This window comes from Acanthisitta chloris, unplaced genomic scaffold (assembly GCF_000695815.1).
Source record: "Acanthisitta chloris isolate BGI_N310 unplaced genomic scaffold, ASM69581v1 scaffold13316, whole genome shotgun sequence".
Lineage (NCBI taxonomy): Eukaryota > Metazoa > Chordata > Aves > Passeriformes > Acanthisittidae > Acanthisitta > Acanthisitta chloris.
The window spans coordinates 8,623-23,457 of NW_008676552.1; the positions used below are offsets into that span (position 1 = coordinate 8,623).

Genomic DNA, 14,835 nt, shown 5'->3' on the forward strand with positions numbered 1-14,835 from the left:
ATTGCAGCAGCACTAAATTAGGATTTTCACTGTTGTTGCTAACTGTGATGTTGCTGGATTTTGTGTTTGCTGACCTCGGTCCTGTAGAGTGGCTTCAGTTCTACCTCCAAATGATGGGCTGCATCCAACTTCTGAAAGTGTAAGAACAAAAACCATCTAACTCCTTAATAATTTAAGGAAAAGTCTACTGGAACCATAAGATGTGAAACTTGTTGTGTTTGTTTTAACTTGTTAATTAAAGAAGCAATAATTGGAGTCTTAAAAGAATCAACTGAAATCTAACATTACACACTTGTGCTATGCTGTAGTCTTGTAATTTCCAGCACTATTTGCTGAATTCTTCACATACTTTTCCTCTAATCAGTGTGTAATTACTATGTGGTATAATTAGATTAATATACTTTCATTTATTGCAGCTACCCATTAGAGGAAAATTTTGTACTTGTGCCTTTATATTTGTCCTGGATGAATGACTACAGAATTCTGTACTTTCATTAAAGTGGCCTCCAATTACTTAGGTGAAGAACAATCAATTTAATGATGTACTTTTCTTTTAAGTGTCTCTACTGCTTAACTTTTCTCTTTTTTTTTCTCTTCTTCCTTCATAGATGATGAGTACCAATGGAAGGGGCCCTTCTACTTCATCCAAGGAGCAGATCCTCAGTTTGGCCTGATGAAATCTTGGACAGTTGGAGACACTACAAATGGTGATGATGAATGGGGAGAAGAAATCAAATTGGCAGAGCAAGCAGTGCAGGCCATTAACAAACTGAATCCTAAGCCCAAGTTCTTTGTGTTGTGTGGAGACCTTATCCATGGGATGCCAGGTAAAGCTGTTAGAAGTGCAGAATGAGGGTCATAACTCCATTTTCTTTATATTTCAGATTGGCCATAAGGCTAATTTAATTTCCTTGACTTTAAAATAGTCTTTCGTAGGACTTGGTATGCTACTGTTTTGGTGTTTGGGGTGTTTGGTGTGATTTGTTCATGGTTCTTGAGATGTTATTCTGATTTCTTCATCTGACTTCCTGTATCATTCATTTTAGGGCTGTACTTTCATTAGTTAATTGCTTTCTTTTCAATGTCAGGGTTTTTTTTTTTTATAAAATAAAAGTCCTAAGACCACACATTCAAATTCTTTCTCTCAAAGACATTGGTTTGAGAAGACAAGTAGGGGCTCTAGGCACTGGGGAAAACAGTGCCAAGAAAATAGCAGAAATCTATGTGGCTGTTGGAGTACCTAAAGTGGGTGAAGCTCAGAGAATTCCCTGCCTTTCTAATGCTTAATAACTTCAAAGTCTTTAGTATTTAAATTCTTAAAATCCTAAAACTCAGTACATTCAAGTTTTAGCATTCTCTCCTGCTGCTGTGGGACTCTGAGCTCAGTGTGTTTCTGTGTGCACTCAGAGGAAGAACAACAGACCATCTAGAAAGGTGTTTTACAGTTTGACAGTCCTAACTTTAAAATAGACTGGTAATATCTATTTTAAGAAGATAAGTACTTTTCGTGGAAGTGAAAGGAAAAGTGGTGTTACCTGCTGACGAGTGGTCTGAAAAGCACATCTAAGCAGAGTGTCTTACATTTCTTAGCCTTGTTAAGAAGCAGAGTTGCAGACAGCCTTAGCTATGTAGCTGTCAGCACAACAATCCACCAAGGGAGCTTGCAAATAGTCCTGTGTGCTTTATGCTGTGCTCTGGTTTGCACTCCATTTGCACTTGAGGTGCTGCCTCCCAACTCTTGCTCACACAGCAAGGTTCAGAGTGTGTTGGAGACCTTTCCCTCATTCTTTCAGTGTCCTGCAGTGTTCATTTTAAAACCTTAGCTGTCAAATTGATTGACATTGTTTATAGGCTATAAAGCTCTCTTTTGATCAGAACACAATTTTACTGAAAGAGTGGGAAAGTGTAAAAACCAACGTATTTAAGCTTGATTGAATCTACTGTGTGACATGTCAGTAGCTTGATGATAGTGTGCCATTATGCAATTGTGTTGGTTTATGTGCTTCCATTAATTTTAGAAGTTTAACCCAGAATCATAAAATAATCTCTTTTTAAGAGTCTGTCCTACCTATAACAGAGTTTTAATAACTATTTCGATTAGGACTTTTAATTAGTGTGAGTGTTGCAAATATTTTGTCTTTAGTAGCCTTTGTAAGAGGAAGAAAATCTAGGACAAGTAATGGGTGTTCTTCATCCTCTCAGAAGACATCTTTCACTCACAAATGGAAATAAACCAGGAAGTTAATTTGATTTTACCTGGATATTTCTCGAAGACTCAGGAAACACTGCAAAAGTTCTGAGTATTTTTGTCTATAATGACTTTAAGCAACATTATTGTAAGGCTTCTCTGTTGGTAGAGTGTGTGATCTACAGAGAGGCAGCAGTTTTCTGACTTCCACTGGGCACTCAATGCTGAGTACAGTACATGCAATCCACTTGCCTGTGGCACTTTTTGTATTTGGTTTCTGCTAGTAATGGATCTCTGTAGTCACTGTTGTCCCTTTTACCAGTGTGTGTCTCAGACTTTCAGAATGTTTTAAGTACAAACCTGTCAGGGTTTTTAGAAATGTTAGTATTACTCATTTTGCTAAGAAACTTGTGAAAGAAACTGAATGGATGATACTGCTGAGATCACTTCCATTGTGTGATGTGTGCGCTGTGCGTTGTATAAATATTTGAAGTTGCCTAGTGCAATTTCCAAGAAATTGCAAGAAAGAGCAGTTCATTACTCAATGACCTTTAAGAGTCTTTTCTAGGCTAAATGATTCTATGATTGCATCACTTGAGCCACCATAATGTTTTGTTGAGTGAAATGATGCTAATACTTTGCAAGCCTGTGTTATCATGTGGTTATATAAAGTAGTTAAGGAAATGTACTATTGAAAGGAATTACCTTCGACTCAATTATTTCTTTCAGTGTTGCCTTTGTGTTTATACAAAGGGCTTGCTCTGCCATGTGTTGATAAACACATAAGTGCAATTTAACCATTAACTTTTACAGATAAGTACAATTTTGCAGTGAGCCATTTGTCTTTCTGTCTAAACTGATGACTGTGATCACAGTGAATCACTCAATGGTGCAGATACCTGTGGATTAACAGTCTTTGACTAGTTGCCTAGTCAAATATGGGAAATATGTCTTACTACAAGGGAGACAGAAATACAGAGCAGGAAAAAATACTTCAAAGAGGTTAAATCTACATCTGTGTGTTCAAAAGAATCCAAAACAACACTATAGCTTAAACTGCATGAATGTATATTTTGGCAGTGAAATAATAGGTTTTTCAGAAGGACGTTTTTCCTACCTTTTCCTCTTGCTTGCTTAGCTTCTGGAATAAAATCTCCTTCCAAACAGTTAAAGAAAACTCAAAGAAAATATATTTTAAAGCAAGACAAATCCTGTTTTAAAAATGTCTTATCAAGATAATTACTGACAATTTTTGTGGTTTGACTTGTCAATAGCTGTTATTGTATGTGCTGGTTTTGGCTGGGATGAAGTTCATTTTCTTCACAGTAGCTGGTATGGGAGTGTGTTTTGAACGTGTGCCAAAAATGGTATTCATACAGAATTCCATACAGAGATGTTTCAGCTATTGCTCAGCAGTGCTTGCACAGCTTTAATGCCTTTTCTGCTTCTTGTACCACCTGGCTAGGAGGAGGGTGGGGGTGTGCAGGGAGTTGTGAGGAAAGGCAGCTGTGACAGCTGACCCCAGCTGACCCAAGGGATATTCCAGGCCATATGACATCATGCTCAGTACATAAAGCTGGGGAAGAAGAAGATAGGGAGGATGCTTGGAGTTAGAATATTCTGTCTTCCCAAGTAACCATTACATGTTACATCCCAGCTTTCCTGGGATAGCCAAACATACCTGTCCACAGGCAGCAATGAATGTTTTGTTTTGCTTGGTTTGTGTGTGTGGTTTTTGCTTTACCTGTTACATTGTCTTTCTCTCAACCCATGAGTTTTGCTCTTTGATTCTCTCCCCATCCCACTGGTGGGCAGTGAGCAAGCAGCTGCATGGGGCCAAGGTGCCAGCTAGGGTCAAACCATGGCACTGTATGAGCCAGTGCAAGGCATTGGCATTAAGAAGCCACTGTGTGGGTCTTAGAGGGTCTTATTTGCTGCATATTCTTTTTATCAAAGTAGGAATTCTCTGATGCTTGAAATGAAAACATTCCACATTTTTGCAGTGAGAGTTTTTTGAAAACTTGGAAGTACTGCAGTCATAGTCTCAGGTTTTCTGCCACATCATGCTAAACTCTAGGGATTGTGGTGAGTTCCTGCTCACAGAGGAGTGAATTCTTAAATTTCTTCTCTTACGTGAGTTTGCACCACTAGTGTATTTCTGCACCAGTCATGACTCAAATAAAAAGCAGGAGCCATTGTATTCCACTGTCATATGGCACAAGTCTCTCTCCACTAATTCCATTACTAACACTGTGCTCAAGATTTCATACTTCTTTACAGAGCCCATTTAAATAGTTTCAACTTAAAGTGAAGACACAACGAGTTAAAAAGCTGTCAGCAACTGATTAAACTCTTTAAAATTTTCAGGAAATACTTCTCTTTCAAAATTATGAGAGCAATATTGACATCTACCAGCACTCTCATTATTTGTTACCAAAAAAAATCAGAAGTCGTAAGTTGCCTTTTGGCAGTACTGTATTAATTAAAAAGAGCAAACAGAGAATCTGTGGATTTTCATAGCAAATAGATTTTCAGATAATTTGAGCATATAAATGTTTGCAGAATTGGAGACCAGTTGTAATGCTTCTTTCAGTGGAGTAATTTAAGTATTTTCACTGTTGTAGCTAAGGATGTTTAGACCTATGTAATGCATGTCTAGTACAATAGTTCTGTAATCATTTCATACTTCTCGACTGAGGAGTCTCTCCCAAGAATAATTGCTATGTCAATTCCCTTAAGGAAGGGAAGGATTAAAAATTCATTTTTCAGTAGGCAAAAATCAGAAATTACATGAGACAAGACAGTGATGTAAGTTTAACAATTGTGAATTTGGCCTGTACATGCATCTTAATGTCTCAAATTGCCTTTTAAATCACTTGGGTATATCACCTCTGTTAAACTGACGACATCAGCGTTACTGAAGGTGTATCACAGTTAGTGCTGCAGCATGGATATTGATAACTGAAATTCAGCTCTATTTTATGAGCTATTGTTCAGTGTCTGTCAAGTTCTTTGGATTCTACTGCTTCATAATCAATGCCTGCCAATAAAAAGGGAGGGGGGAACAGTCTGTAAAGATTTTATGGTGGAGCGCTAAGTGTAAAGGTTTTGATGAATGTTTTTACAGCATGCACTGTAGCCATTTAGCTGAACCAATGTTGAAGCCTTTTGCAAAGGAACTCCAAGAAATCTCAGCATTCCAGCAGCTAGAAGTGATGAACAGAATCCTGATCAGCTGGGAAGCAATCAGGCACAGCACTTGGAATCCATTACAGATGTCATTAGAGCAACGAAGTAATCACATCTTGGTATTTAGCTGCTGATTAAAAGTAGTTTGTACTCTGAATATTATTTTCAGAAGTTTTTCTTGATTACATAATCAAGAATAGAATATCTATTCCTGGTAACACTAATATTGTGGTACATAATCAAGAATTTTAAGCAATACCTTATAGTGCAACTGTTACTGAATATAATTTCTATAGACTTGATGCTTATGCCTATATACACCATGACAATGACAGTTCCTTCTGAAGGCATTTGTGTGCATGAAGTGTAATATAATTTAGTGTGACAAAAATGGTAGTCTGCAAAATATTGTTGATTGGATAATGTGTTTGTTTCCCTGCGTTTGTCTAAAGCTCTGGAAATTTATTTCTAATGGTATTTTTTCTCATATCAAGTTGGAACCTTCTGTTTTGTTTTGTGAAAACTTCCCATATTGTTTCATTAACCAATACACCTCAAGATAATGAACTCCACTTTGGTGGCTGCTGCAGCCAAGGCTGCCAGGGATTAAGACACCTCCCAGCACTTCTGTGTTTGTGAGTAGCAGGACTAGGAGAGTGGGCCCTGGTTGACCCATCTGTGTCAAGGTGTGCTCCTGGGTGGCTGTCAGCAGGGATCAGGGGGATTAGTCTCCCATAAGAGCCAGGATGACCCAGAGACTTTTTCACCCTGTTGGGTGAGCTCTCCTCTGGTCCTGACTGGAGTTCCACAAGGCTGGTGTCAGTTCCATAGAATAGTGCCCTTCAACCATTGAGGGCAAACCCCTGTGCCTTCTCTCTTGTCAGTCCTTCCTGTTCCAGTGTAACGTGAAGCATTGTGCTTCCTTCTCCATCCCATACCTCAAGTGTAAGTTGGTGTGGAGAAAACAGCTTCTGCATTTCAACACCTTTTCTTACCACAGCAGAGAATTGAGCTGATTGCAGCCAAGGTCACCCTGCTGAAGCCACAGAGAAGCTCTGACTGTGAAGCTGAGAATCTAGCAGCTATTTTTAAGTGGCCAAATTCCTTTGGAGGAAGTTGTTTAACTGCATTTTTAAATGATGCTACTGCTGTCAGTAACTTGATAGTTCTAGACAGCAAAGTTATTTATGTAATGTATCTTTCGACCAGGTGTTTAATTATTATTCATTAATTGCTTTGCCTACATGGGTAAGAGAACAAGTAAGACAGCAAGTTTCCTGCAAACTTAGCTCTGGCTGTAATAAAATGTAGCTGTTTAGAGACTAAATGGAACGAGACTGGTCTAATAACGTGTATAATCAAAAAAAACCTGATAGAACTTGATTAAGCTTGATCTGTTAGTAGTGTGATAATGGATCAGTGAGCAAGTAATGTTTATACTTGCAGTTTTAGATTCATTTGTGTGTATATGTTAATTACAAGAAATCAAAATCACTATAACTGAGTATAATAGCACTTGAAATACACTGTGAATACTTGTACTAATTCCCTTAGTTAAGACATAATTTCTAACATACACATTTCCTGTCCAGGTCATGCAGTGCTCTATAATCTGACATCAGCATTTTCTGTCAATTAAGTCCAAGTAGTGACATTTTTCTCCCCCCCTTTCCCCCTCTGTTTTATATTATTAAATTGTTTAGTTAAGGGGTTTTAAACGAGTATTTATAACACATTTCTGAAACATTTAATTTTGGGGAAGTTATCTTTAGGTCTGCTGTCGTGAGTGGAAACATCACCCTAATGTCAGAGCTGTAAAGGTTGTGCTCTACTTCAGAATTTCTTTGTTTTGCTGAGAGTGGGGAGGAGGAGGATTCCCCCATCACTTGCATCTGCTGTTTCTCAGGTCATCTGTCTGAAGGATCCTCCTTTTTCTGTATCCATTTGCAAGGAGCAAGTTAGGGTAGACAGTTGTGTAAGTGATGGCAGGAGACTAAGCCATTGTATTTGCAATACACTGAATTCCAGCACATGAATTTCTTTGTCTGCTCTTCTGGTATGCTCAGTGGATTAATTATGATGGTAGTTCTTCTTCCTCCTTAATTCATCTGCCTATGCTTTCATTTCTCTCATTAGCTTCAGAATCAATTTTCCATCCAGCTTTTTAGTTTGTGCACAATATTTAAGCAGTTGTGCCTGTTCATGTTTCCTTACTCATTCCAAAGCTCTGGTGTTGTGGCCTTTCTGGCATAGATTTTTTTATCCATTTTAGAGCTGATAAAAATATTTAAGTGATCTTACTCATTTCAGACACTTGGAGTACTTTTCTTAAAACTTACCTTTCTTATCTTTCTTCAGTTACTAGTGCTGTGTTTTCCCCTCTAAGGCCAAGGCTGTGGGGAGGGAGGGAAGGTGCAAGAAGCTGTTTTCTGTTTGCTGGAGATCGAGCTGCTCTGTGCTATTTTAGACCCCAAGCAGTGGCCCTGAAACTGGTACACTTAACTGTGCTCTTCAACAAAACAAATTGCACCATGTTTACATTTATTTCTTTACAGAGCCTATTACTTGGTAGACCCAAATTCTGAATTTTGTCCAACCTTTTGGATAATTAGATGCTATTTGTTTAACCCTCCAATGTCAGCCAAAGCCTCTATGGCTCTCGATGTTGGTAAACATGGAGTTGGTCAGAATATTGGTACCTTAAAGTGTGATTTATCAGTCATGCTTTTATAAATGTATCTTTTGTAGATGAAACAAGTTAAAACATCTGTTTCAGTCAGCTTTGCAGAGCTGCAGTCATATGTAATAATGTGTTCTTACTGCTTCTTGTTGTGCTTGCTATCTGTGTCTCGCTCTGTCTGTGGGGCCAAACTTGGATTGTAACATCTTCCAGGATTGTCTGTATACATCTTTTCATTTTTTTACTGTGCCATCTAATGTATATTTCAGGCTGTGAGCGCTGGCACATGTCCTTACTGTGAACAGTTTCAATGTGAGGCAACAGGAAAGACCTTGACAGTAGACAAGATGAAAACAGATTTCCCCAAACTATAAGCAGCTCATTGATGATCTGCTACTGGTCATTGAGACAGTGCAACCTTGAGGGCTGGAAAAAGACTACTTCAAGCATAACAGGGTTAAAAAGGCAGCTGAGTAGCAGGGCAAGGCACCTGCTGCACCTGGGGAAAGCTGTGCCCTTGAGCTGCCTGCAGTGTGAAGTGGTGTAAAGGCACTGACTTGCTTATGAGGTCTGGCGTCCTGTAAAAAGCAAGATCATGAATTTGGGAGATAATTGTCACTGTCACAGAATTGCTGTGAGATTGCAGGAGATACAAGTGCACTGCCTGTCCCAGAGTCCCTTCCTATTTCTCTCTCCCTTTCCCTGTTTTGTCTCTGCATCAAGCATCGTGGGCCCCTGCCTGCAAGCTGGGATGTGTGTCTGTCCTGGTGCTGCTTCCAGGGGCTCCAGCTCTTTTGGTACTTTCTCCTCTGCCAGCCAGCTCCCCGTGGCTGCCTGCAGTGTGCTCTGTGTGTGTGTTTGTGTCTCTGGTGCTTGTTTCCCCCCCCCAAATACGCACGTTTCGCTAACGCTCTTAACTCCTCCATAAAGCCTCAATAAGGCATATCAGCTCAATTCAGCTAATTACAATTTTGGGCAGCAGTATGTGCTTTATGTGAAAAGCAAAACTGCTGGCTGCATGTCTCCTCAAATTTATATACCCTATCCTGTCTTCCATGCAGCGTTTCTTCATACAATGAAACAGGCAGTGATGTGCAGCAAGATTTTTACAAGCAGGTGCCAAATATTGGGATTCTGAGTTCATCTTTAGGCAGCAATTAAGGGACAGGTTTTCAAATCAGCACTTCTCCATTTGACTCCTGCTTGACAATTTGATGATCAGAATACAAGATGAGATGGGCATAATGGCTTTTATACAATCAGTACATCTTATGAGCTCTGACACGTACACAGTAGAGAGCGAAGTTATTTACGTTCAGAATAGACAGCTTCAGAGCTGAGGAACATCAGAGCTGATGGTTCTGGTGACCAGACAGCAGTATGGCTTCATTTCTGTTTATAATCACTGGAACAGTTGAAGGCATCCTCTCTTCCTGAGAGAATTGCTAACTGGATTATCTTGATCCTCTTTCCTATGCCCAAATTCGATGTGCAGCTGCCATGGTCCAGAATATTTGTCTCTTGTTCCTGTTAACCATTGAGTGCATTAATATGACTTCCTCCGAAAGTGTAGTTTTTATAGGTACTAAATTTTAAATCATAGGCTACAGTGTATAAATTAGCATAAAAAACTAGTCAGGAAGGGTCAGTGAATGTTTGGTTTCTGTAAGAGCTGTAGTTGGTACCTCCCAGGAAGTCCTAGCTATCTTCTGATTTGGGATCATCTGAAAAGGAACATTGAGATAATGCTGAGTTTCCCAACTTTATTTTATTTGATGAAGTCCACAGTCATTTGCATGTGTATGTTCTTCCTTCTTAGGAAATATTTCACAGACATTTAACGCACAAGCTTGTAAATTTGCAATTGCTTTGCAGCTGATTCAGCCCAGAGTCCTTTCTAGGCTTGGGCCTTATTACGTCAGATAGGAACTAGCTGGTTCACATTTCAGGAGCTGAGTTGTTGGGAGGTTGGAGATTTGCTGCTGGTGGGTTTTGCACACAAGATGCGAGAGAAATGTAATGCTGAAATCTGCATGCAAATGCACTAGCTGCCATTTATACATTTGTGAACTGAATAAATTACAGAGAAATGTCAGGTCCAATTCAAGTTCTTAATGTTATATACAGTGAATTAGGAAGACATTCTACAAAGGAAAAATATGCTTGATAATCTTTAATATCTTTCTCAGGAAGTGATCTTACCACAGTAAAGCTGGCTGTGAACTGCTTTTATTATTGCTTTTAAACTACCATTAAATAACCCATTTTGCTAAAACAAAGGAACATTATTATTTTTTAAAAAACTTGCCAGATAAAATTAAGCTGCTCTGCTAGTCCTTAAGGGAGCCATGTGTATATGGAGCTGTTTTGTGAAGTTTTAAGTTTGACTAAAAATATAATAACTCTTTAAAAATTCCCTTTCTCATTTAGAAGTCAATAGCATAAATGCTGATATTTGATTTGTCTGGATAACAGGCATATTAGCAGGTTAAGAAATGGTGTCTTAAAATATGGTTCCAGCTTTAAAAATGACTGTAAGCATGTCACTTCTACTGTATTTGCTGCTTTTGCCATTTGAACTGGCTGCTTGGTTCACTAACAAAAGCAAGTTGGTGTGTGGTTTTTTAAACTCCCATCAGAGTGGCACAGCTGGGGAGGAGGCAGCTGTATTCTACTGCCACTTGCAGTTTCAGCAAATTTGTCAGCTAAATCCCAATTCCTGAATCTTTGTCAGTGGAGATTTGTAATAGAGCATGAAGGAGAAAAGACACAGAGTGACTCTAAATGTGAGGTAGAAGCAGTGGCACTGAAATGTTTACACTGAATTCAACTATAGGTAAAACTGTTATTTGTTTGAAGAGAAGATAAAATTTTTATTAATATGTCACTGCCTGATCAATGGGGCAATGTTTAGGTGTGATCTCATTTCCTGACAATGAGACCGTCGTGAGACAGGTTAGTTTTACCCTACTGATGATGTGTTGTTGCAATAGTACCAAATAGTACCAAATAGTATCTACCAAAACTCACTGCATCCATTTCTTTTGCTGTTGTAACCTAACTTTGATGTGCTTGGTAGGATGGAGCCCAGACCAAAATGATTCTTGGCTATTTTCTTCTCCAAACTCTTATGCCAGTGTTAATAATGTCTAAGAATTTGGGTAAGTGGCACATTATTTGTTAAACATCTAATAATAACTGTTTCAAGGAATGTCACTATAGTTGCATAAATAAACATTTTATAGTAATTATCTGATTCTAGTAAAACCTAATGGAGCATTCAAAGCCTCCAAAAAGCTTACTGTGAAATTTAATTTGCTCTAATCGGCCCAAGAGTAGGGAAGCATGAGAGATTCTCCATGCGTGTTTGACAATACATTGCAGTCACATATTGCAAACAAACCATTGGGCTGTCAGAAGCAAATCTTCAGCAAGTGCAGATTTCTTTGTATTTTATACCTCATTCTCTAGTCTAGTCCACAGCTGAGCTAAGAAATCTTACAGTGACTCTCTAAATATTACAATCTTTGAGAGTAATTGTCATAGAATCATCTGGGTTGGAAAAGACCTCAAAGATCGAGTCCAACCTTACTGTGGTTACTAGACCATGGCACTAAGTGCCACATCCAGTCTCATCTTGAAAACCTCCAGGGATGGTGAATCCATCACCTCCCTGGGCAGCACATTCCAATGCCTGATCACTCTCTCTGTAAAAAATCTCTTCCTAATATCCAACCTACCCCTCCCCTGGCACAGCTTGAGCCTGTGCCCTCTTGTCCTGCTGCTGGTTGCCTGGGAGCAGAGACCAACCCCCCCCTGACTCCAACCTCCTGTCAGGGAGTTGCAGAGGGTGATAAGGTCTCCCCTGAGCCTCCTCTTCTCCAGGCTGAACACCCCCAGTTCCCTCAGCCTCTCCTTATGGCACTTGTGCTCGAGTCCCTTCACCAGCCTCTTTGCCCTTCTCTGGACCTGCTCCAGCACCTCAATATCCTTCCTGAACTGAAGGGCCCAGAACTGAGCACAAATTAATTACACTGTTTTCTCAAATCTTGTATGTTATGATGCAAGTACTAGATTCAGTACTGAAAACCTAGCATTGTGGCATTTTTTTCCTCCTTGTGATGATTTCAGCAGCAGCACAGACCAAAAGGCAGTGATGGCCTGTGCTTGCTGTGACAGCTCTGCATTGCTAGATGAGTGAGGATAAGAGCAGAGCTGAGCTTAAGCGGAGGACAGTACTAATTTTCACAGCAGAACATGGAGCAGTAAAGTGCCATGAGTTAGCTGTTAAGTGGACACCTGTGTGTGTGGCACTCCAAAAAATGTCACCATTCACAGCCGTTACCTTTCCTGTCGTGTGCTGGAACTTGGAGCCATTGATCCCCTAATAGGCTTCCTTGTTCACTTTGGGGTTTTGTCATTGCTTTAATGTAATAATTGTTAATTATTAGCTTAAACTAGAGTTAAATTTACTTCTTGTTTCAATGTCCAAAGTTGTATAAGAAATTTAATTCGTGTTTTCATGCAGGGAAATTCTTTAGTGCGATCACTTTTTGTGTCTCAGAACAGATTGTTACTTTTTTCGAATGTACTGAAAAAATCAGTTGCTTACAGCTGGAGACAAATGAGTATTCCAGATTCTGCTTTTCAGTGGAACTAATGAGATGAGGTTCTTTATAAGTTAGATTGAGCAGTCAGTTTGTTCAGTAGTGAATATAGTCGTATTTACATTATTTTTAACTGCATAATTTTTTGTTCATCATAAAATTGTCTTTGGGCTATTTGAAGATTAGAAATATATATGTCTAAAGAAGAGAGAGAAGACATTTTAGCTATTACAGCACAGACTAAACCAAAAAAACCTATTTCAGAACATGACCATAATGGGTTTATTAAAATTGATCAGCTTATTCTTGCATGTAATAATTTGGAATGACGCAGTGTCTTGCATTAGTTCATTACAGCAGACACCAGAGGGGAAGCTGTTCAGTTTAAAATAAGAAACAATGAAGAGTTCAGACTAACAAGCACCAGGAAGATTGAGCTAGGTGGCCAGAGAGGTCTTGTCTTTCTGTGCCAGTGCCTCATCTATTACCACATTTTTGGAGCATCCTAGAAAAAAGGAACATGAAGTGGAGACCGCAGTGCTTTGTTCTAACTGATCATGAGAGATTCACTGCTTTTATGAGAACATAACATGTAAACAAATGAGAAGAGGGTAAGAGTTTGGCCATGGCAGTCAAGTGCAGTATTGATGAGATGTGGAAGGGGCGGAGAGAGTTTTGTATCTTGTGAAATGACATGGATTTGAGATCCAGGCCAGTATCCCCATCACTCCTACCACAGCTGTGTCCCCCTGGAGGGGCAGGCAGGCTCCTCCTGCCTTGGGGGGAGTACTTAGGCTTCTCCTAACCCCAGCGCAGAAACACCTAGGGGTACCACCTTATAACACCATCATAACCTCCCCCTTTCCCTCTCCTGATTATTATCAGGCGCTGTTGTTAATTTATTGACAGTTTTTCATTCAGAATAGTTCTGGAGGAAAATTTACAATATTGGCGGAGGTTAATGTAAGGGAAGAGTTGCCACATACAAAAATTGCAATCAGCATGCATTGCAGAGATAGGGTTTGGGGGTAAATAGTGCTTTGAGTTGTTTTTATACCTAGTGCATTACAAAAACCAAACCCAACTCTTACAGAGGTGCACTATTGTGGAATACTGAAGTATACTGTAACTAAGGATTAGTAGCTAAAGGATTATTTCTTTGACACAATAATCTGTGAATTCTACTTCTGCTGACTGAAGGCAACTTCAGCAAAAATGCCTTGAAAGTGCTTTCTTTAAATCTGCTCTTTCAGTGAGTGAAGAAGGCTGGTTGTCTTTAAGCAGTGCAGGAAAGAACACTAGAAGTGTTTAGGCAGTGGTATAGACAGATGTACTGCAACAGACACGTTGACATTGCACCTTTATGCTCCTGTTCACATCGCTCAGCTTTCCAAAATTGATAGACTGGGAAGCGGTGGAAAATTGTAGACAACTACACTAGCAACAGTTCTCACTTTCATGTTTTTCACAAAAGGCAAACTGCCCTTTATGGGCTATTAATTTGTGAAGTCATTTATCTCAGGGCAAGACTGTATTTACACACCCTAACATAAAGAGAGAAAATTGTAGCCTGGGATTTAAAAATGTCACTGCACATGATGCCAGGATAAACAGACCAGGAATTTATTTCAGTTGCATCTACCCTGACACTTCCCAAACTGTTTGTTTTCACATTGCCTCTTGGCACTATATTGTTTCCCTATTCATCTACACCAAACCTCCATCTAAGCTAAAGAAATGCATGAAATCAGATAGAAATATTCTTCATCATAATTGGAATAATCAATCATAGGCAGCTCTGTGCCTGGTAGAGATTAAGGGGATATTTTTTTATGCTATAGCAGTGACCATTGTAGTTTTCTAGTGTCTTCCTTCTTTACCACTTTCTTTATCTTCATCCATTACTTACCTCAGATGGAACTTTAGAGGGAGGAGCCTCCAGGAGGGCACAGCGTGGCTCACTGTGGCACAGTGTTGTACAGCAGTGCAGCTCAGGGTTACTGCTCTGTCCTAGCCCTTCCTCTCCAGCACTGTACCAAGGGCTACAGAGACATTACTCCACCTTTTCCCACCTTTATCTCTGTGGCTTTCTCCTCTTTTGAAGTTGTTTTGACCTTCTACCCAGAAAAGGTCAAGCCAAGATACAGTTGTTCTAAAGCAATCTTTACTTA

General features: G+C 39.5%; 1 protein-coding gene across 1 annotated transcript in view; it reads left to right on the forward strand.

The window, feature by feature from the left end:
- The first annotated feature begins 615 nt into the window (after positions 1-615).
- The window catches only part of CPPED1 (calcineurin-like phosphoesterase domain containing 1), a 31,192-nt gene continuing 16,972 nt past the window's right edge, over positions 616-14,835 (forward strand). The window contains exon 1 of the mRNA XM_009076192.1: positions 616-827. Within this exon, the coding sequence (XP_009074440.1) occupies positions 674-827 (154 nt within the window). The 5' untranslated portion in view covers positions 616-673. The remainder of the gene's footprint in view (positions 828-14,835) is intronic.